Raw genomic sequence first — 22,931 nt, 5'->3', positions numbered from 1 at the left:
TGGAGTCAAAGAGCGTGTGCATTTGACATTTCGGTACTGCTACGTTGCCCAGGCAGAGAGGCTTTTTTTTTTCCCTTAAAATGGAAGAATTTTGAGCATGAAAAATGTCAGTAAGGGGCAAATAAAGGGTGGATTGAAGTCACAAGAAAAAGTGCCGAATATTCTGTCATGAAAAGGCCGGTGGGAATGGAACCGAAGGCATGGGAGGGGCTTTAGGCTAAGCAGGATGGACGGGGTGAAGGGGCGGGGATGGGGGGGCAGGGTCCTCAGCCTCTCTGCACCCCCAGTGCTGGCGCTCAACAAGTACTTGCTGGCTGAATGAATGAATGAATGTAGCTTGGTTGATTCGGCAGTGGGACTTAGCGATGTTTCTGCCTGGAAGCATCTAGTTTTCTACTTTCTCTGCAAAATGAAAGATTAACGTTTCCTACTGAAATTGGTGAAGGAGGAGTTGGAGATATGAAAGGTCCTGCTAGCTTAGTGAACCCAGATGCCCAGACCAGACAGGTCTGCTAGTTGAGGCATCCCCTACCTTCCTCTCTAATCAGCCTGTTGATTCTAAGGCCTTAATATCACTGGACTTCATCTAATTCTGTTCATTCCCACGACTACCATCCTTATGTTAGCTCCTCCAATCTGGATTTTCCTATCAGAGCAGCCCCTTAGATGGTCTCCTATTTCCTCCGGACTCAGACTGGTTTTAGGGGCAGCCTCTCCCAGACCAAGCCAGACCGGCTCAGGAATCTCTTCTGCTCCCCAGCCCTGTGCAGGCATCTCTTCTCTCTGGGCCACTTGTATGTTTATTTCCCTAAAGCCTTTACATGCCAGTGTCCTAATGGCCATTTTTACATCTCTAAGACCAGCTTTAGTGCTTAGCTCAAGTTGCATGCTAAGAAAAAAATGGTAAGATAATATTTTGTCTGAAAGTCTGATGTTTATATAAACTTGGGACGTGGAAAGGAAGGACCAGGACAAAAACAGGCATGAGATGAACTCACAAAGGACTGGGTAGCTTCAGACATTTGATCCTGGGAGGGGTCTCATGACTACTACTCACTCCCTAGGAAGAGGCAGGCATTTGTATTATTATTTCTGCAATTAGCATGTTAAATGCATATTTTGAGGAAATGTAACTACTTTGCAGCTTTAAGGTGATTTAGCTATGTTCAAGCGATCTGCTTGTTTTTGAAATCTCAAGAACTACTCTGGTGTTTTCTAGAGTAAAATGCCCAAACTACCGTAGCTGCATCTGGCTAGCTGTAGGGTAATCACATGATTGAAGTCCCTGATGGGATTCTAAAAAGAAATGGTTTTCCAACCCATAAAAGAGCTCCCAAGTTGGAATGGAATGTTCCTGTTTGGGTCCGCCTGCCTCCCCTGTCACCATGCCCCACCCCCGCCTACCAGGGAGACTCCCAGGAGGTCCTTACCAGCTGGCAACCAAACTAGTATTTCAAGTTACACAATCAAAGCATAATGAAAGAAGACACATGAGGAGTATTTGTGGAGCAAACAACATGGGTTCAAACCTTTTAAAGCGTGAGATTCACAGCTAAGCAATGCTGTGCTCAGAAGATTCTGAGAGTGATGGCTTGGGATCACCCGCATCCCTGGGACCATCAAGAGAGGCGCTGGTGCTGGTCATGAGGCTGCAGTCCTATAGACAGAGATTGGTACCATGGGGCACAGGGCCAAATGCTTCTTGCCGCAGTTTCTCCCTCCCCATCCCAAGTCTGCATCTCCCTCAAACAGCCACCTATTAATAACACATTCACTGTCCTCTGCAGTTAGGATGGCCGTGGCCCTTGCCACGCCTTCAGCAGAAGGGAATGACGAGGGCCGGGGCTGGGTGCCCCACTTCTGAGCTGTCCCCCGAGACCACTGGGCTACGGAAGGGTGAACAGGGGAGAGGATGAGCTTTTGTTGCTGGAGTTGCTCTGGACTCTTTTTTTTCCCCCTAAAGCTTAATCTAAGCTTTCCCCTCCCTTCTCCAACGCTCAATTTAAGCTTTTTTCTCCCCCTGAACTCTTTCATGGTGTTTCCCAGAACAGTGGGAGCACAACGGGCAGTGGAAATTTAATCACCTTCACTGTAGAGGCATTCAGTTCTCTTTAGCCTAAAATAATATCCTGAACTATTAAAAACTGATTAATTTGGAAGGACTTTTTTGTTGTCTTAGTCTGTTATTTAACTGATGGCTTAAAAAATGTACCCACACATTCAAAATTTAAGTGCATGAGCATGATTTAGAAATGTCTAAATAATAGAACAGCAGAGAATGCATTAAACATGGGACTTTTCTTGAGTCTTCTTCATTTTTAGTATTAGACTGAATTTACATACACTTTCCTAATTTTTGATACAATGGAACATTTAATAAACTATTGATAGCATTTTTATTTCTCGGCATACCCTGAAGACTAGGCCCCTTTTTAAAAATTGAAAAGAACTCCCAGAAGGTTCAGACATAACATTTTTCCCCCTCTTGTTGTGTAATGCTTATAGCTAATATTTATCTGGGCTTACCATGCGCTGGTGCTGTGCTAAACATTTCACATGCCACAGCTGATCTCTTCTGCGAAACAACCCCGAGAGGAAGTGATACAGGAAAATGGGGCGCTAGAGGATGGTCATGTCCCGCGTCTTGGGCTCGTCCCTGGGATGCACCCCACCAAGTGAGGGTCCTTGGCATCGCACAGGAAAGAATTCAAGAGGGAGTCATGGTAGAGTGAAGGCAGATTTATTCAGAGGTACTCCATAGACAGAGTGCAGTCTGTCTCCAAAGGCGAGACGGAGCGAGAGTCCGTGGGGTGCCATGTTGTTAGTTTTTATGGGCTCAGTAACTTCATAGGATTATTCCAGCTACTTTGGGGAAGGGGCTGGGATTCCCAGTTACTGGGCCACTGCCCACTTTTTGACATTTTACGGTCAGCATAGAAACTGTCATTGCCCCTGTGAGTATGCCATTTACCATGCTAGTATATTACTGAGTGTATTACAAGGCTCAAGGTCTACTGGGAGTTGGGTCTTTTGCCATTTTGGGCCTCAAGGTCTACTGGGGTCATATCTTTAATTGCTATGTCATTCCTTTAACAGCTGTGTCCTGCCCCCTTCCCTCCTGTCTCAGAAGTACTATTGGCCCCAATTTTCAGGGTAGACTGAGGCATAGAAAGGTTGAATAAGCTGCCCAAGTTTGCATAGTTAGGAAGTGATGGGTCTGGGATTTGAGTTTAGGTCTTTCCGACTCCAGCAGCTAGCCTTAGAGAAGTTAAGCGTCCATTTGGTCATCACTCAGCAGAAAATCGTGGCGTCCCTACTATGGCCCTGGCACTATTCTAGGTGCTTGGGATTCAGCTACAGACAAGGCAACATTTCGGCCATCGTGGGACTCACATAATTTATAATAATTCAGCAACTATTAATTAAATGCTAAAGGAAACTACAGCAGGGGAAGGTGACAAAGAACAGTCGCTCTGCTCTGGGGCTGTTTAAGTTAGAATTTCAGGGACAGTGTCTCTGAGGCAGGGATATTGAACAGAGACCAAGTAAGGGAAAACAGCAAGCTATCCAAGGCCGAGGGCAGTGTATTGTAGTAGTTACAAGCATAGCCTGTGGGCTCCTGGGTTCAAATTAGGATTTTCCTTCTGTTGAGCTGTGTGATCTTGGGCAAAGTACTTGACTTCTCTGTGCCTCTTCATCAGTGATATTAAAGTAACTATAATACTTACATTTACCCTACAGGGCTGTTATGAGGATGAGATGGGTTCATAGAAAAGAAGAACTTAGCTATGAAACAGGCTCTGGAATATATTAAGCACTCTTTTAAGTGTTAGCTATTATTATCTGGGCCTGTGGGAATGGGGAGAAGTAGCTGGTTTCTGGGTAGATTTTGGACATTCAACTGACGGGATTATCGAGGAACTGAATATGGGGGGTATGAAGGAAAGGGAGGATTCCACCAATTTTGGTCTGATGAATTTGATGAATTTGGGGGCCACTTGCCAAGATGGGGAAGACTTGGGGTATAGCAAGTCTTTTGCGGGGACGGGTAGAAGACACAGTGGAAGGTGGAAATTAGTAACCTTGGTCTGAATATGTTAATATTGAGATGCTTCTTGACATGTTCATGTTTTGTATATGTCCACTGTATCAGATTTGCAAAACATAGACAAGTACTAAGAAGAAAATAAAAACATCTGCTCTTCCACCACCCATTATCTTTTGGTCGGTTGTATACTCTTCAGTTTATTGGAGAATGGCTCACGGCAAAGGGGAGAGTTAAAATGTAGTGATGAAAACCCAAGCACCATGAGAGCCCCCCACACCCACACTGCCGATAGCGGTTGTGGACTTGAGCCTTTAGAGAGGTTTCTACTAAGGAGGGTAGAGCATGACACAGATCTTGTCTGCTCATCGAAGAACCCCAGCCCCTGCAGCTTGGTACAGTCTCATCTACAGTTGCTGGCAGATTTTTTTTTAACTACCCTTTTTTTTCATTGTAGTAAACTACACATAGCCCAAAGAGTACCATTGTAACCATTTTTAAGTGAATGGTTCAGTGACATTAAGTACATGCACATTGTTGTGCAACCATCCATCACCAGAACTTCTTCATCTTGCAAAACTGAAACTCTGCACCCACTAATAATAACTCCCCATTCCTTCCTCCTCCCAGCCTCTGGCAACCATCATTTTGCTTTCTGTCTCTCTGAATTTGACTACTCCGTGGACCTCATGTAAATGGAATCATATAGTATTTGGCTTTTTGTGACTGGCTTATTTCACTTAGCATAATATCCTTAGGATTCATCCATGTTGTTACATCCATGTCAGAATTTACTTTTTAGGGCTAAATAATATTCCATTATATGTTTTGTTTATCCATTCATCCATAGATGGACACTTGTATTGCATCTCCCTATTAGTTATGGGTGTTCAAATATTGGTTTGAATTCTTGATTTCAATTCTTTTGGGTATATACTATATGCAGTTTTATAATTTACTTTTCCTCATTGAGATACATTATTAAAATTTTCCGTGTCATGAATATTCTCTTACAAAATTAATCTAAATGATTGTATTTATATAATATCATATATAATTAATATCATAGAACTGTATCCTAGTTGATTTAAGGAAGCAAATATTCTTTCTCAGAAATAGAAGTATCAAATCAAAGGGTGTGAATAATGTTAAAGCCTTTGGTACATTTGCCAAATTGCTACCTAGAAACTTAACCTGACACTGGCAATATCTGTATCTGTTCCCTGTGCCTTTGCTAATATTAGGTATTGATAACTATTTTCTGTCAATTTGGTCATTAAAAATGATCCATTTATATCAATTCTGGTTCTCCTTTTATGCAGATTTAAGGTTTACTTTCTGGATTAGAGTTTATTTGTCGCTGATTACTGGGGAGAAATACTGATTTGCTAAACTCTCAGCTTGTGAGGTGATGGGAGGTGATGAAAATCTAGGGGTCCTTACTTCCTAGTCTCTCACGCTAAGGCAACTGGAAGCCTTTTTGCTCCGTGTGCATGTGATGAGCAGCTTTAATAGAGTTTTGAGCTCTTCTGTTATTATGTGCTAATGACATCCTTAGTAGTTAGACCTTCACAATTCCAAATCCAAAAAGTGCTGGAAAAAATTTTTTTTTGGTAATTTATGTTACAAAACCTAACAGATCTGCTGAAAAAAATCTGACCTCAACCAACATGAGAACATAGTTTTTATTCCACCCACTTATAGTGACTGTTCACATTTTTGGCTGCAAAACATGACCATGTTTGACTAAGAGGTGCTGTCCCAGACTCCCCTGAGGAGGAAGAATTCTGAAGCACAAAGGTTTTGGCATCAAAGGTTTTGAATAAAGGAATGTGGATTGATAGTGTTTTTGTTTTTTTTTTTTTTTCCCTTGCCTTTCTATGTTCTCATCCCTCCTACACTTCAAAAACTGATTTTAAAATCAGGCCTACCCTGGTAGGTGAAGCATGAAGTTATGACTCAAATGTGCTTTGAGTTTAAAGACAATGGAAATTTAAGTGTGGTGTCTTCTTTCGTCCCCTGGACATGTATAGTCATTGTAATCTGGAAACTGACAAGTCAGTGACTAGAACCAAGTTTCAGCTGAGCTATAGCCAACTGCAAACTCAGGGTGGTATTCCAGTGGGAACCCTGGGGGTCTTAAGAGACCTGAACCAACTGGACTGTGAAGCAATAGTGATAGCTTTCCAAGATGTTGGAAACTTCTATAATTAATACCATTTGTCCTTTATAGAAGATAACTGTCTTAGCCAAGCTTTTAAAAAACAATACCAAAATGGTAAAATTAAATAAGAATTCATCTTCAGTTTTATGATTGATTATTGCTAATGTTATTAGATCTAAAAAATTTTAAATATGTTTGTTAAAATGGTAAAGGTTGCAGAAATGGATAAGACTCAAATTCACATGGAATTGCAAGAGGGCCTGAATAGCCAAAACGATTTCGAAAAAGAACAAAGTCAAAAGATCCACACTTACTGATTTCAAAACTTACTGCAAAGCTGCTACAGTAATCAAAACAGTGTGATACTAGCATATGGGAAAATGTAAAATCCAACAGAATAAAATTGAGAGTCCAGAAATTGGCCAGAAATGGCCAGTTGATTTTTAAGAAGAGTGCCAAGTACACTCAGTGAGGAAAAAAGAGTCTTTTTAACAAACGGTGTTGTGACAGCTGGATTTCCACATGCCAAAAAAATGTAGTTGGACCCCAACCTCACGTTCCCTATAAAAGTTAACTTAAAATGGATCAAAACTCTAAATGTAAGAGCCAAAGCCATAAACTGTTAGAAGAACACAGAGGTAAACCTTTGTGACTTTGGATTTGGCAGTGGATTCTTAGACATAACACCAAAAGCATGGACAACAATAACAACAAAATAGATAAATTGGACTTTATCAAAATAAAAACTTTAGTGCATCAAAGGATATTATCAAGAAAGCAGAAAGATAACAGAGTGGGAGAAACATTTGGAAATAATATATCTGATAAGGCTTGACTATCCAGAAAGTATACAATGAACTCCTATGTCTCAACAAAAAGACAAATCACCCAGTTAAAAAATGAGCAAAGGACTTGAGTAGACCTTTCTTCCGAGAAGATCTACAAATGATCAGTAGCACAGGAAAAGATGCTCAGCAGCATCTGTCATTAGGGAAATGCAAATCCGAACCACACCACCAGTTCACACCTGCTAGGTTGGCTAGCTTTTTTTTTTTTTTTTTTAAAGTAACAAGTACTGGTGAGAAATTGACACCCTCATACATTGCTGATGGGAAAGTAAAATAGTGCAGTCACTGCAGAAAACAATTAGGTGGTTTCTCAAAAAGCTAAACATAAAATTACCACATGATTCAGCAATTCTACTACTAGGTATATACACAGAAGAGTTGAAAACAGATGCAAACAGATATTTATACACCATTGTTCATTGCAGTATTATTTACAGTAGCTGAAAGGTAGAAACAACCCAAGTGTTCATCAACAGATGAATGGATAAACAAAATGTGGTATATACAGACAATGGAATATTATTCAGCCAGAAAAAGGGATGCCGTTCTGATATACATGGATGAACCTTGACATCATTGTGCTAAGTGAAACAAGCACCAGAAACAAAAGGACAAATATTTTATGATTCTGCTCACAGGAAATATCTAGAATAGGCAAATTCATAGAGACTGAAAGTATGTTAGCAGTTACTATGAACTAGGGGAGGAGGAAATGGGGAGTTATTGCTTAATGGTTACAGTCTCAGAAATGATTTTAAAAAATGTTTTGGAAACCGTGGTTACAGTTGTGCAACATTATGAACAGAATTAATGCCAGCAAATTGTACATTTAAGAATTATTTAAATGGCAATCGTTATGATGTACATATGTTACTACAAAACAGCTTTTTTAGATGATAAAGAAACTAATAAATTCAGTTAGAATCCACTAGGTTTGTGATACTATTGGGCTTTTCTATAAAAGTATTAGCTAATGAGGTTGGGATGATGTGAGAATGAATAATGTGAGGATTGTTTCCAGCTCTTCAAAAGGAGATGTGTTTAACTTCCAGGGACATTTTTTGGAGCTAAATTATTGGGAGAGGATTGCAGAAATAGGGAAAGGCAGTGCGTAAGAGGAGCAAAAATGACACTACACACCCCGGGAGGGTAACCAGATGGAGAACATCGTGTTCACAGCGCTCTTCTCAGGGATGTTGTTATTTGTGGATAGAGTTGCCTCTTGGGCTAGGGCTGGGAGGGTGAGATGCCCAAAGGACTCCTTGAACTTGTCCCCCTTCCATTCTGCTGTGGAGTCTTCTGTGCTGCGGGTAGGAACATGTTCCTGTCTGAGACATTGCTGGAGCGGTGGGCACGGTGCAGGAGAGGCTGAGTCCCTCCTTTTCATAAATACTGCCCAAATATTTGAAGAATATTATCTTGCAGGGACACTCTACTGTTTTGTGTGTGACTGTATCTCCGTGTGGCCCAATGCAATGTTTCTGGAAATATAAAAACTTTCTTCTTATTACATAGGTAATTTAGTTGCATTCAGAGGGAACTGAAGAACATTAGTAACATTTCTAGAGAGACAGAGTTCATCGTTCATTCCATCATTTATTCACTCACTTATGGGGCATCTATAATACGCTAAGTACTGTTTCAGGTTTTGAGGAAACAAAGTAGAGTAAGATAATGGCTTGCCCTCCAGGAGCTTATGGACCAGTGGAGAAGAAAGCAAGCGATGGCCATACGGTGTGAGGAGAGGGATAGACATGTATGTTTTCCCCAGATGTTACCTTCTGTGGAGGTGGCCAGTTGTGAGAGAGAAACAACTATGTGATTCTTTGGAACTCTGTTCAGTATAAGCTGCAAATTTGTTTATGATTATCTACTCACTTTTATTTATTTTCCACACTCTCACTAGAAGACCAACTGAAAAATACTATATTTTAAAATTAATTATTTATTTATTATTGTTTGGGGGCGGTTATTAGAGTTTATTTATTTACTTACTTATTTTAATGGAGGTACTGGGGATCGAACCCAGGACCCTGTGCATGCTAAGTACGCGCTCTACCGCTGAGCTATACCCTCCTTCCCCACCCAAAATACTGTGTTTTTAAAAGCTAATGATGCCACAATTCAGTCTCTGGCCACCTCCTACAGTGACATGACAGGTTTTACCGGACATGCTAAGTGCTGTAAGAGCGTGAGGTGGAGGCAACTCACTTAACCTCGTATGTAAATGGTGACATTAAAATGAAAATTTAAAGACAGGGTAAAGTGGAGGTGAGGGGAGGTGCATTCCGGATAGAAAGTACTTAGGATAAGGTTGAACTGAAAAAGGAGAAAACTTGGTGACTGACCAAATGTCGGGAGTAGGGGCGAGAGCAAAGTCAAGAACGGCCTCAGAGTCTAGGTTGAATCTGATGCTAATACATTAATCAAGAAGGCAGATGCTACAGTGGGACTTTGAAACAAGGCTCTTTTTACCATAATGTAGCGGAAATATTTATTAACTTTATAAGTTGCTTGATGGGTAGTACTAGGTCCCCATCATGAGCGCCCCCCCCCCAAATGTTCTTACCCTAACAAATTTTTTCACTTCCAGAATTGTCTGAGAGAAAGAGAGAGAAATTGAGAAAGACAGAGTACACTTTTGTCTTTCTGAAGATGGAAAAACAGAACTCTAACAGAAACCATCAAACTGAATTGGGAATTTGCATTCTGGGAGTGATTAGAGGAGAATGCCATAGTTTTTCATTTAAATATTATAGTCATCGTGTTTATATGACAGTAACAAGGTGTGGTAAGAGATTGATTCATCCAGATTCAGAAAAGTGAGGAGACATTTCCTGATTCACATTTCTTTCTGTTGAAAGCAATAGCCAACAGAGCTCAGGACATTGAGGTCAACTCAAAAATATTTGCTGAATTAATATTATCTTTTTCTGTTGTTTAAATTTATTTTATTACAAAAAAGGAAATGAAAATGGTAGGGATAGTCAGGGTAAAAAGTTAGAAGGGGAAATTGGTTCCTGACAAGGTAAAGGATGCCAACATTTATTAAAGATTGAAGTTTAAAAAAAAGTACCCCAAATTTATATAGTACATAACAGTTTCCAAGTCACTTTTATCTTTGTTTCAGTTAATTTACTCTCCACAATGACTTTCTGATGTAGGTATTATAATCTGCATTTTACTGAGGAGGAAACTGAGATTTAGGTTTAAGTGAAGCCACAGGGTTATACTGTGTAGAGGTCTTTAACAATTCAAGTTCACTGCCCTGGGTAGTAAAGTACAGCCATCTTAGCCTGGGAACTCTCCTGTCTTTGCGTTTTATGTTTCATTATTAACTTTCTCTTCATTAATAATGACGTTTTATCCCAATTTAGACTCTCATATAATATTACAAGGCCTGTCATCTCTAAGCTTACAACCTCTAGATAATGTGGAAAATAGATTTTTTCCCCCTGTTTAATTGTCACCAAAATATAGTAGATCCTGTTAAACTGAGGCCAAAGAGATGTGAACCTGGAGACCAAATATGACTGCCAGAGGGCGATGCAGGACCTGGGGTGTAGGCTTAGCTGTAAGTGATGTGAGGAGAGAGACTGGACAGGCTCACATGATGCCTGGAAATTATGAGAGTGCCAAGAATGGTGGCCCAAGTGTGTGGTTGCTTTAAAAATCAGTATTTTGGGGGAGTGCTGGTATTCAGGTCAAACATCAGATGTATGCTGAAAGCCAGTTTTCAGAGGCGTCTGGTCAAATGGGAGAAGAGAGTGTCAGGTATAGGACTACCTGGCAGATGACTAGACATCCTGCCCAGTCTGGCTATGTGAACACATCTTCATTTCTAAGGTGATTTGGGCCATTCTTTTAACATTTTTTAATTGTACATTTAGTAAATCATGAAATTTCTGAGAACAGTTTCTATACTCTATTCATCTTGGTTTTTGCTTTATTTTTTTTTTTCTTTTTTTCATGGGGGGAGGTAATTAGATTGACTTATTTATTCTTAGAGGGGGTACTGGGGATTGAACCCAGGACCTCATGCATGCTAAGCATACGCTCTAACCACTTGAGCTATACCCTCCCCCCTCATCTTGTTTTTTGTACTCATATCACTCATATCACCTGAATATGAATATCTTTTGCCACTTGCCAAAATATTTTTGTTTATTTTGTGGAGCTTTTCCATTAAGTCTTCTAGTTGTGGGTGCTATATAAATAAATTTCACTGCATTGCTTTTTTCATTATTTGTTTTTCAAGATATGTTAGTCTGTTGTTAGTACTTTTTAAACGTATACTCACAATTTTAATTTCTTATCAACTTATATTTAGCATCAGGGGCCCCCCTGGAATTATTCAGAGCAGCTTAGGAGACATTAGTGTATTCAAAAACATGTGCAATTTTGGAATCAAACAGATTCAGATCACTTCTAGTGACTTCAAGCAGCTAATAACCTCCCATTTTTCATCATCTGTGAAAATGAGGATAAAAACAAGATTAAGTAAAATCAGACCTTTAGGAGTGCCAGGCGCATAATAGCACACTCAGGATATTTCCGTTTACATTTATGTCTTCATATCACATGATTTGATTAGGTTCTGTGTACATGAACTTAATTTATATTTAGATAGTGTTTTTTTTTTAACAATATACTTTTGAATTGTCATTTGTATTCTTTGCATAACCTGTGAGATAACCAGGGCAAGTAATTTTATCATTAGTTTCAGATAAATAAACTGAGAATAAGTGATTGCCCAAGATTGTGCAGTTAAGTTGAAGATTAACTCAGTCAGTCCCCTTAATCCATGCCCAGTGCCCCTTGCACCAGGCCTTGGTCCCTCTTTACCTGCTGTCTCTTATATACTTGCTATGTCTCTGACCATCTCAGTCACAACCAATCACCATAATAGACATGTCACTTGGACCCAACAACCTGCCAACAACCTGCCAACCTGCCATGCTGGTGCTATAAAGTTAGATAAAGGATAAAGTGTGGATGCCTAGTTCTGATGATTTTCATTGCTGGGGCACTGCTTATCAGGCACTTTGAGTCTTACCCATGAGTTTCCCAAGAGGTCGTTTTGTGTTTTCTGATGGATAATAGATTATCTAAGCTATGAAATGTCGATAATGGCTCTTTTTATTGGCCATTGTAAGTAAATCTCAATCATCTTTACTGTAGAAGTTATCTCTCTCTTTTGCAACTGGATGATTTCCGTTTCTAATTGATAGACAAGTAATCATGTGAACTGTAACTTTCTGGTGACGTTTTAACTGTTCTGATGCTAATCCGTTAGTGTGACTGGACTTCTAGACATTCCTGTTGGGCCCTTCATGTGTGTCAGGACTAGGACCACTGATGGATGGCCTTATTGCTTCAGTCTTACTGCAGTGACTGCATTCATAAAAGTTTTAAAAAATTTGTTTAAGTTTCTTTTATTTTTGACTAACTGTTATATGATTAAATACTATTAAATTTAGGAAAAGTATTATTTAGTGGGTTTCTTTTGACCTAAAGTCTTAATTATTTGAGTTTTGTCCACAGTCAGCCAGTTGATATATGTGTGCACAAGGTTTTCTTCGGTATTTTTACAATACTCCATTTGTCTTGCTTAGCCCTTACTAATTATTTTAAAAGCAGCATTTATCATGTCTCAAACTCCTTTCCTCCAGAAGAGAGAACTTTGTCTGATTCTTCTTGGTATCCCCAGGGCCTAAGACCACAATGAGGGTGCAAAATATGTATAAACGAGGCGACGAAGGTTTGCTGAACCTGACTTTCAATTGCACGTTCGTATTGCATCCATGCAAAATTTCATGGACATGTCAAGACCGGAGTTTTTTCACATTAGAATAGCCAGTTCTGAGTTCTCTCATCAGCTTTTTGACAAGCAGAGGACATAGTGGTCCCAAAGTGCCAAAATGAAAGGTGCTAATCATGATGTCACTCAAGGTTGTACTTCTGTTGTGTAGGGCAACCATTATGGTGATACGAAACACGCCTTTCAAATACTACGTTAAAAATGACTTATTAAGAAGAAAATAAAATAGACATTTTTGCCTTTTTAGGATTTTTTTTTCCTCTGATTCTGCCCCTATTTTAATCAAAAGCCCTCAAGTGTCATCTTGATTTCGACTGTTTTATTTTTGCTAAGAAATGAACTTTTTCAGCTGTGTTAGGTTACCAGAAATGAGACTATCAAACAGTACCTGGAGCCCCTTGGTAGGGAGGTGTCATTATCATATTAGCATCATAAATCACCTGCTTCTCAGTACTGTGTTAGATCGTGGGAGTAACAGCTGCAGCTTCATTCTACCTAGATGATGTTTCAATAAAACCATTTCTGTTTTATTCACTCAAATTTACAGTTTCTCCTTTGTGTTTGACATTAACCAGTGAATCTATTAGTTTCCATTACCAACAGAATAACTAAAACTGTAAGTAGTTCTATATTTTCTCTCATAAATCCTGTCCAGCTGCCTAGATGCCTTAATTTGATAGAACATCTGGGTGATACATCTTCTGTCTCCTCTGTCTTTAGGCAAAATTCATACTTTTTTAAGCCTCTCCTTTCATTAGGGGGAAAAAAAAAAAGAAAAAATCAACCTTAGAAGCTCTGTCCCATCTGTTGACCCCAGATTCATAATAAATAAACTGGGAGCTGGTTACAAAGGAATCCAGATAAGATGCAGAAGTCAAGTCACTCCATCAGATTTGTGGTACTCATTAAAAAATAATAATAATAAAAAAAGAAATACCTGCAAGTATTATGTTTCATTGACTTGCTAGTTCTGCCAGAAAAAAAAAAGCGTCACAGATACACTTTTCTCAATATCTGTCTTAATGCTATAAAAATGTTAGGTCCTGTCTTTTTACTGTGAACCAAGCTGCAAGACACCAGTTTAAAACTCACCCCCATAGCCAATTGCATAAACACATTTTAGCACGTTTTAAAGGCGGTCTGTCAAGAATGTAATTATCTTGGACCACTGTTCTGATGTCAGGATAACCAGTCCATTCCCTTACAATTCCCTGAGTGTAGCAGACTGTGCAGTAACGGCCGTCACCTTCCTGGAGCTCTCAGGGGCAAGCACCTTAACCCCAGGTCTCTGCCTGCAGCTCACCTCATCTGTTTCCTGTTTGTGCTTGTTGCTCACATGTAGTGGTCCTGGGGTGAACTCAGTTTTTTCGGAAGCTTTAGGATCACTCGTTTGTGTGGCCTTTTCTACTGGCATTTTCTTGCAGTTCATAGGCTTACAATGGTATGAGTTTAGTGGCAAGATTGAGTGAAGCTAAAATCGAATCCAGATACTGGGATGTTTCTTAGTGAGTGATGCGCCAGACCTAAATGACTGAGTTGTTGGCTGATGTTTTAGTTTTTTCAGTCAGTCATTTAGCGATCTCTCCCCTATACATGCCCAGCTTTCTTTTGGGCTACTGAAGAGAACTTTTCCGGATCATTAGGGACCCAGCCTTCTCTTTCACAAAAGCCTCCAATAGATTTTAAAAAATTAACATGCATTCGAAAAATAGGCACTGCAAAACTAAGATAACATCACACTTCATAAAATGAAAAGTAATTTCTTAACATAATGCTTATTCCATACTCAATCCTCCTATGTTTTTAATTAATTTATTCTTTAAGCAGTCTTTTTTGGGAAGGGGGTAATTAATTTTTTAAAATTTAATGTGTTAATTTTAATGGAGGTACTGGAGATTGAATCCAGGACCTCATGCCTGCTAAGCTGGTTCTCTACCACTGAGCTATACTGTCCCCCTCGCCCCCTCCTGGTTTTGATAAATGCTCTTTACAGCTGGTTTGTCTAAGTTAGGATATAGTTGAGTACCACATATTTCTAATGACATTGTGATTTATAATAAGAAATATATTTTGGGTCTTCCTTGGTTCCTGGCACAGGACTATTTTTGAAAACTCTTGGAATTTTCTAAGTGATAAGAGGGATAAAAAATGCCTTTGTTATGTTAATGAGGTGACTGGGAAATCCCCTAGATAACCAAGGGAGGGGGCTGGCTGCCAGGGGAACCCACCCAGTGATCCCAGAGTAGAAACTTTCACTCTCAACCCCCTTGCCCCCAGCTGGGGAGAGGGGCAAGGTGAATCAGTTGCCAGTGGCCAATGGTCATCAATCAGCCATGTCTTTGTAATGAAGCCTCCATAAAAACCCAAAAAGACAGGGTCTGGAGAGCTCCAGGTTGGTGAGAGCGTGGTGATGTGGGGAGAGCAGTGTGCCTGGAGAGGGCGTGGAAGCTCCGCACCTCGTCCCGCACACCTCTTCATCCGACTCTGCATCTCTATCCTTTAAATCACCCTTTATAGGAACCTCATAAATGTAAGAAAATGTTCCTCTGAGTTCTGTGAGCCACTCTAGGAAATTAATTGAACCCCTGGAGAGTGTGGTGGGAACCTCTGATTTATAGCCAGTCGGTCAGAAGCACAGGTGACAACCTGGACTCCAGTTGGCATCTGAAGTGGGGGCAGTCTTGTGGGACTCAGCCCTTAACCTGAGGAATGTGATGCTGTCTTCAGGTGGACAGTGTCAGAACTGGATTGTTTGTTGATGTGGGGAAAACGCACATTGGAGTTATGTTCCTTAGGGCTCTTTAAATCTCTAACAGTCTGCCTTTTTCATGTTATTGATTTATTGGAGACAAAAATCTGTTGAGAAGTGAGAATATTTATTTAAAGGTTTACTAATTTTTATTTAAATATTTAAGAATGCTAAGTGTGATTAATAACACTTTTTCTACACAGCCAAAATTACCTTGCTACACTTACCGATACTAATACAGTCCAACACTGATTGATACTCACATTTTCCCAATTTGTTTTTAAGGCTTTTACATCTGGATTGTTTAAACCGGGATCTACTCCAGAACCACACACACTGCAAATGTTTGTTTTGGCCCAGTATCTTTTAATCTGGAACAGTCCCTCTTATTCATGTCAGGAACTCATTTACAAGATGAGACTAGTGTGAAAAGGAATATGTGTATGTCTGTGTATGACTGAAACATGCTATACACCAGAAATTGACACAACATTATAAACTGACTATACTTCAATTAAAAAACAAAAGAAAAAGACAAGACCAGTGTCTCACAGGATGACCCACCTTCTGGCTTTGGTTCCTTTATCCTTCTAACACAGTGCCGTCCAGTGCAGTAACCACTGGTCCCATCTCTAGTCTAAACGGAGATGTGTTGTGAGAATAACATGCACATTGCGTTTCTAAGGCTTGGTTCTGAAAATATGTAAAATATTTCACGGGTAATTTTTTATATTAAACGCACATGTTGAAATGAGTATCTGAGTATGGCAGGCTAGATAAATCTTCCGGCTCAAATTAATCTTACCTGTTTCTTTTTAATTTTCTTAATGTATCTACTAGAATATTTCGTTTGGCTCCGAGCATCTTTCTATCAGACAGCGCTATTCAACAGATTTTTAAAACAGAAACTCACGACCCTAAAATGAGTCCATATTAGTTCCCTGAGATGCAGTAGAAAACAGAGCACCAATAGGCTAAAGTGTTCTGGGCTAGGGTTTTATAACATTTAGTTGCTGTGTCCTTCCATGTAGGAGCTAAATGATTTCCCATGGAGGATCTAGCCTAGTGCATTTAGAGACCTAATATCCTACAAGCATGGCATTGTCCAGTAGATGAACAGGTGCTGAAGATCTTGAGTGTCCCTGATTAGTGGGAAGTGTTCAATACTGTAAACCTGGGGGGAGGCGGGGGGAACATAGCTTTAGTGGTAAAGTGTGTGCTTAGCGTGCATGAGGTTCTGGGTTCAATCCCCAGTACCACTGCTAATAAAATAAATAAATAAATAAATATTTAAAAATAAATGAAAATTTAAAAAAATAATATAAACCCGTAAGTGTGACACAGATGATGAAAAAGAGTTGTTAAGCCAGTGCTGCTGATTTAAAAGCAAAAAATACGTGAGCCAACAAGAATTCAGGCTCATTTATTAAATTATTTGTTTGTTTGCTTTCAGTCTTGGAAAACCTCGAACAGACAATTGTCTCCGGTTTTGGAACACTGGAGAGTCAGCAGGATTTCCGAACCCCAGAGTTTGTGAGTACTACTACTCTGTCTTAAATTTGTATCAGCTGGCTAGAGATTTCTCACAAAGTGGACAAAGAGGGGTTTTCTTCTCTTTCTTTTCTTTTTTTTAATAAAAATGAATTCCTGCCTTTAGTGACTCTGGATCTGGCACAGATCTCCCTGGCAGTGACTGTGTGTGCAAAGCTCTGGTCCTGTGGGGAGCGGGTTACTGAACCTCAGTGTCTTAGCATCATGCTCCGTAAGCTAGTTCTTTACATATTTGTAATGGCAAATGGGAACACATTCCACAGGAAAATGGCAGCGTGCTTCCAAAACTCCCCTTTCATTCTTCGATACCCCTGCTGTCATTTTCTGCAGTAACTCTGGAAACCCATCTTTCTTGAGCGCATCCAGGAACACTGACCAGTCTGCTGTCCATTTCGTTCTGGAGCCTTCAGTAACACAACCCGTACGGATACATCTTGTAGGGCCAGGAATATTCTGTTGGTGGTTTCTGCCAAGAAGGGAACTAAATGCTCTTCACTAAATTAGACTCATTAACGATTAGCCATGGTTCCTACCCTCAAGGAATTAAAAATCTTATTAGATGCTAGCATGATTTTATTAATGCCTCGTTTAAAGAAAATTAGGCATATAGGATGCCTGGTGCAGAGTGTCCTTCCTAAATAGATTTTATATTAGGCTCATGTGAGGCGGGGGATGGGAAGAAGTGTTTCTCTGACTCATATTCCACATTATTGCACCAGACGTGTAAGGAAAACATGCCAGGATCTACCGAGATTTACTGATTTTTGCCCCCTGCTGCAGCAAATGGTTTGTCTACCACTTTAGCGATGGAAGAATCTTTTTTTTTTTTAAGTTTATTTTCGAAATATGATATCTAGTCACCACTCCACTCCAGTAATTGACAGAGCAGAATTATATTATTGATAATGACCAAAAAAACCTCATTATGTGTTTTTCCTCTTCTCCCTCACTCTCTGTGGATTGCCCACTCAATTCAGCCAAGAGTAAGAAAACTAGGCAGTGCTCTGGACTGAAAAAGGATCACACACGAGACTCTATCCACAATGCCATTTTATTTCAAAGTGTGGGACTCCTGTGGTGTACTAGCAGATTGCCTACTGCGAAAATCACTTGGATATAATAGAAAGGCATAGTATTCAATGACTTCCCTATTATATTCAACGCGCTTTTCAGTGGAGGAAAATTGTGAATGCTCACTGATATTTCTGCATCTTAAAGGAGCAGAGCAGTTTTGTGAGGTTTGTTTTTTTTTTTTTTCTGACTTCCGCCGTTACAGTCCCAAAGCAGAATTGACACAGATATTTCACATGTGGGTTTGATCCTGGTACAGACTCATGGAGCTGGCCCTTTGCTGTTTTGTTATTTTCTAGCCGCCTTTTGCTGATAATCTTTAAGCAACATATGTCGTCTAAAAAGAGCTGTGGGCAGTTAAGGCATCGGTGTGCTTGGTAAACACATATGTACTTCACGCCAAGTCCGTGTATGAAAATATAAGTATTTTTCTCAAGAACAGATTGTAGTATATAATGATGTTTGAGATTGGCATGCCTCAGCGGTGTCTTCCACAGTCTGCGCTGGGAATTACACTGGTCACCTTCTACTTTCAGTGTTAATTTCTCGACCCACCACTTTGAACCCTTTTCAAGGTGTGAAGACTGGTGAGTCTAGGCTAAAAGGACTAGGAATGCACCTCAAAGACCACAGAATAGGCTTCCTGTTTTGAGACACCTGTCTTTTTTTTTTTTTTTAAATTGAAGTGTAGTTGATTCACAATGTTGTGTTAGTTTCAGGTGTGCAGCTAGTGATTCAGTCATACGTATACATACATATATATTTTTCAGATTCTTTTCCATTATAGGTTATTAAAAGATAGTGAACATAGTTCCCTGTGCTATACAGTAAGTCCTTGTTGTTTATCTATTTTATATACAGTATATACAGTAGTATGTTAATCCCAAACTCCTAATTTATCTCCCCACCCCTTTTCCCTTCCCCCCATAGTTTTTTTCCCTATGCCTGTGAGTCTATCTCCAGTTTGTAAATACGTTCATTTGTATCATGTTTTAGAGTCCATATATAAGTGATACCATATGACATTTGTCTTTCTCTGTGAGACACTTGTCTTAACAGTGAGTCTGAGAATATCTACATTAAAAGGAGATTTTTAGGCTAAATCCCCATATTTTTATTTTTCACTGTCATTTCTCACGAATACCTAGGGTCATTTGTTTAGAGCAGTTTGGTGGAGCCGAAATGGTTCATCACAGTTTCCTTCTATGTGTGGTTGAGATCAGATCTCTATATCTGGCTGTTCTCTTTCTCTAATTATGTGTTCATACTGTGTTCAGGGAGGACTGTGATTTTCTTGTGCCTTACAGAGTTTCACACGTCTGATGCTCATTGCCCGCCGCATCTTGGTGTAGCACGTACATAACTGCTCATGTTTGCTCCTCAGCGTCTCTCTAGCCCGTGGACTCCCAGTAAACATACATTTCCCAAACTACTGTTTCCATGGTAAACAAACAGGAGGTGTGGAAGCCACCTTGAGAATAGGGTCCTCGAGGGAATCAGGTGTAATATTTAAGGGTAGCCTCTCTGGTAGGCAGAATGTTACAACATCAGTAAGAATGGATGGTTCTGCTTGGGCAGGCAGACGAATTGGGTACATGCCAGGACAAAGCCAGGTAAGCTGATCCACACCAAAATTTTAAACTGGAGTCAGGGGGAGGGGACAGCTTGGTGGTAGAGCACATGTTTAGCATGTGTGGTGTCCTGGGTTCAATCCGCACTACCTCCATTAAAAAATAAATAATTAAACTTAATTACCTCCCCCTCCCCCCAAAAAACTTTAAATTAGAAACAGGGACAACAGTATAAACCTAGGAGCAAAAAGTACCCAAAAGCAAAGCAAAACTGAAAACAGAGAAGACAGAGAAGAGTAAGAGGAGCAGAAAAATCAGAATACTATTTTCCCTGTGGCATTTTGGAAGGTCCAGCTGCAGTCGGCTGAGTTGAACTGAAATCAAGCAGAACTGAAATCAGGCAAGGCGTCACCCATGTTTACTCAGGCTTGACCCTCAAATAGTTCAGATTTCAGAAGGATCAAGAGCCCAGTGTTTTTTATACAGCAGGGTGTATTTATATAGTCTGGCCGAGAGGGAGAACAAAATCCTTGTCATTATTAGTCCGTGGGTGTGTGGGTGAGGGTTAAAGTGAGAGGGACCTGGCTCGACGCTGACCCCATGGAGGGTAACTTGGTGACCTCACTACGGTGGGAGACCATCTCAATCGTGGTTCAGTCTTTTGTTTAAGCACAATGAAAATTTCTTTTATAATCTGCATTACTAACTTAATATTTTATGCTGAATCTTTTCCCATGCCATTTTTTCCCCCAGTAGTATTGATATGTAATTGACATGAAGCACAGAGGGAGGCTGGGGACTGAGTACCAGAGACCCAGATAGACTCGTGGAGCTCAGACTTAGAAGTCGAGACCCCAGAAGTAGGCAGACTGGTTAGACTCAAGGATGGGGAGCCCTCCACATGGTGACGGAGCAGGTAGAGGTTGTCCTGCAGTGTGGTGCACGCAGATGTGGGGCATCCCGGGCTCCCCACTCGTGCTCCCAGTCCCAGATGTCGTCAAGAGCAGAGGTGATCTGAGGTGTCAGTGCAGGGGCTCCGCCATCATAGCTGGCGCAGCAGACCCCAGGTTGATCCCAAGCCCCAAAGAGTGGAAAAAAGACCTGGGGATTGAGGGATTAGTAGGGAAGAAGGTTGGGCAGTGATCAAGGCTCTTTCTAGAAACCCTGCCTCTGTTGGCACTGACTCAGGCACTGAAATGGGCCTGATTGCCTATGTACACATGGGCCAAGGGATGGGGTCTGGGGAGGACCTGGGAGCTAGTAATGGTGAATTTGCTTGCAGCCAGCTCTACAGAAACCAAGCTGCAGCCAACATGAAAACACATGGGAAGAAAGAGAAGGCTAAGGAGTTAAATCTTACCATCTATGTCTCGATTAATAATGCCCTCTTTTCCAGCCTTTCCAGAACTTGAGGTTTATGTCTGACTCTCCTGGCTTTTTAAAGACAGGAGGATTCCTTCCACCTCCTGTCTCATGTTTGAGGCTATTTCTCTTTGTTTCGCGTCTACCAAATTTGGCATAAATAATAAGGAAGAGTCTAGGCTGGCAAACGCGTATTAGGATTACAAGAGGATAAACCAGGGGAAATGATGAGAAACCACAGGATTTAGAAAAGGAAGACAGACTCAGGAAGATGGGGATTAGAGTGGAGTAAATACATGCCCCCTTCGTTCAGCACTCGTGGTTATGCAGAGAGGAGGCGTCTGGAGAGTAATTATGTCATTTGGAATTTTGTGTGGTTCCCTTTTTGAGGGGAGAATACAGTTGATCTCCTGAAATTCAAATTTGATTGTCTTTCACTGAATGAAAATAGATGTGGGAAAAAAAAATAGATGTGATCCTTAAGGAAGTTAAAATATTAAACTCAATTAACAAATGATTTGATGTCTACTATTTTAAGCAGTATGGTGAACAAATACAAAATACCCCTGCACTCGTGGAGCTTAAATTTTGGTAGGTGAGACATAAAACAACTAAAATGTATGACAGGTTACATGATGGTAGGTCCTTCAAAGAGAAATGAAGGAAGGGTTCTATGTGTGCGTTGCAGAGGGAGTTGGTTACGGGTTTGACGAGGTGTCCAGGGCATACGTCACGGAGGAGGTGACCAGTGGGAAGACCTGAAAGCTGGGGTGCTGGAGCAGACTATTTGGAAATCCAGATGAAGAGCATTCCAGGCAGAAGGAAAGAGCATAAAACAGAGGTCTTGAGATGGGAGTTTGTGGTATGTTTGAAACGGAAGGAGGCCAGTGTGGCTGGAGGGGAAGGAAGGATCGTGAGAATAGTCAATGATGGGGACTTTGTAGGTGATTGTAAACACTTTGGTTTCACTCTGAGTGAGTCGGGGAGTTATTTGAGGGTGACCCCTGGGAGAATAAACTGGGGAGTTTTGAGCCAAAGAGTGGCTTTACCCGACCTCACCTGTGTTTCTCCAGGATCGCTTTGGCTGTTGTGAGAACAGATGATGGGGAATGCAGTCAGCAGCAGGGAGGTCTGTTGGACTTTTCAGGAATCCAAAGGAGAGGTGATGCGGGGCTTGGTCCTGAATGTGAATTACGGCAGCCATGAGACATACTCAACTTCTTGGTATGTTTTGAAAGTAGAACCAACAGGATTTGCTGAGACATCAGACGTGAGGTGTGTGAGAGAGAACAGTCAAGGATGGCTCCAGGATGTTTGACCTGGAAGCCTGTGGAAGGAGTAGTTAGAGAGGAGAAGAGTCAGAGGAAAACCAAGTTCTGTTCTGGTTGTGTAAAGTTTGAGACACCCGAGTCGAGATGGTAGATACACAGTCCAAGTTCATGAGAGGCATCTAGCTTAGAGGATATGGGAGCTGTCAGCACATAGTTGGTATTTAAAGCCATGGGACTGAAGGGGAGAGGGAAAGGGAGGGAGGGAGATAGAATAAAGAAGCCATCCTGGCCAGAGCCCTGGGGGCTCCAGGTGTTTACAGGTCTCGGAGAGATGAGGAAGCATCGGCAGAGGAGGCTGAGAAGCAGGAGCCAGGGAGGTGGAGAAAAACAAGGGGGAGTCCTGGAAGCCAAAGGAAGTAGCAAGTAGGAAGGATGAGCAAATACTGCTGATGGGGACGAGAACCTGGATTTCGCCATC

At 40.8% G+C, this 22,931-nt stretch overlaps 1 protein-coding gene across 3 annotated transcripts in view; it reads left to right on the top strand.

Annotated features, from left to right (window-relative positions):
• ANO6 (anoctamin 6) overlaps positions 1 to 22,931 on the top strand; it is a 187,002-nt gene that overhangs the window by 59,150 nt on the left and 104,921 nt on the right. For all 3 annotated transcript variants that reach the window (XM_045523605.2, XM_010964168.3, XM_045523606.2), the window contains one exon: positions 17,081 to 17,160. In XM_045523605.2, coding sequence (XP_045379561.1) covers positions 17,081 to 17,160 — 80 coding nt within the window. The remainder of the gene's footprint in view (positions 1 to 17,080; positions 17,161 to 22,931) is intronic.

Source organism: Camelus bactrianus, chromosome 12 (assembly GCF_048773025.1).
Source record: "Camelus bactrianus isolate YW-2024 breed Bactrian camel chromosome 12, ASM4877302v1, whole genome shotgun sequence".
NCBI classification, from domain to species: domain Eukaryota; kingdom Metazoa; phylum Chordata; class Mammalia; order Artiodactyla; family Camelidae; genus Camelus; species Camelus bactrianus.
Note: the sequence above shows the minus strand (reverse complement) of the source record. Positions and strands in the feature narration are given on the sequence as shown.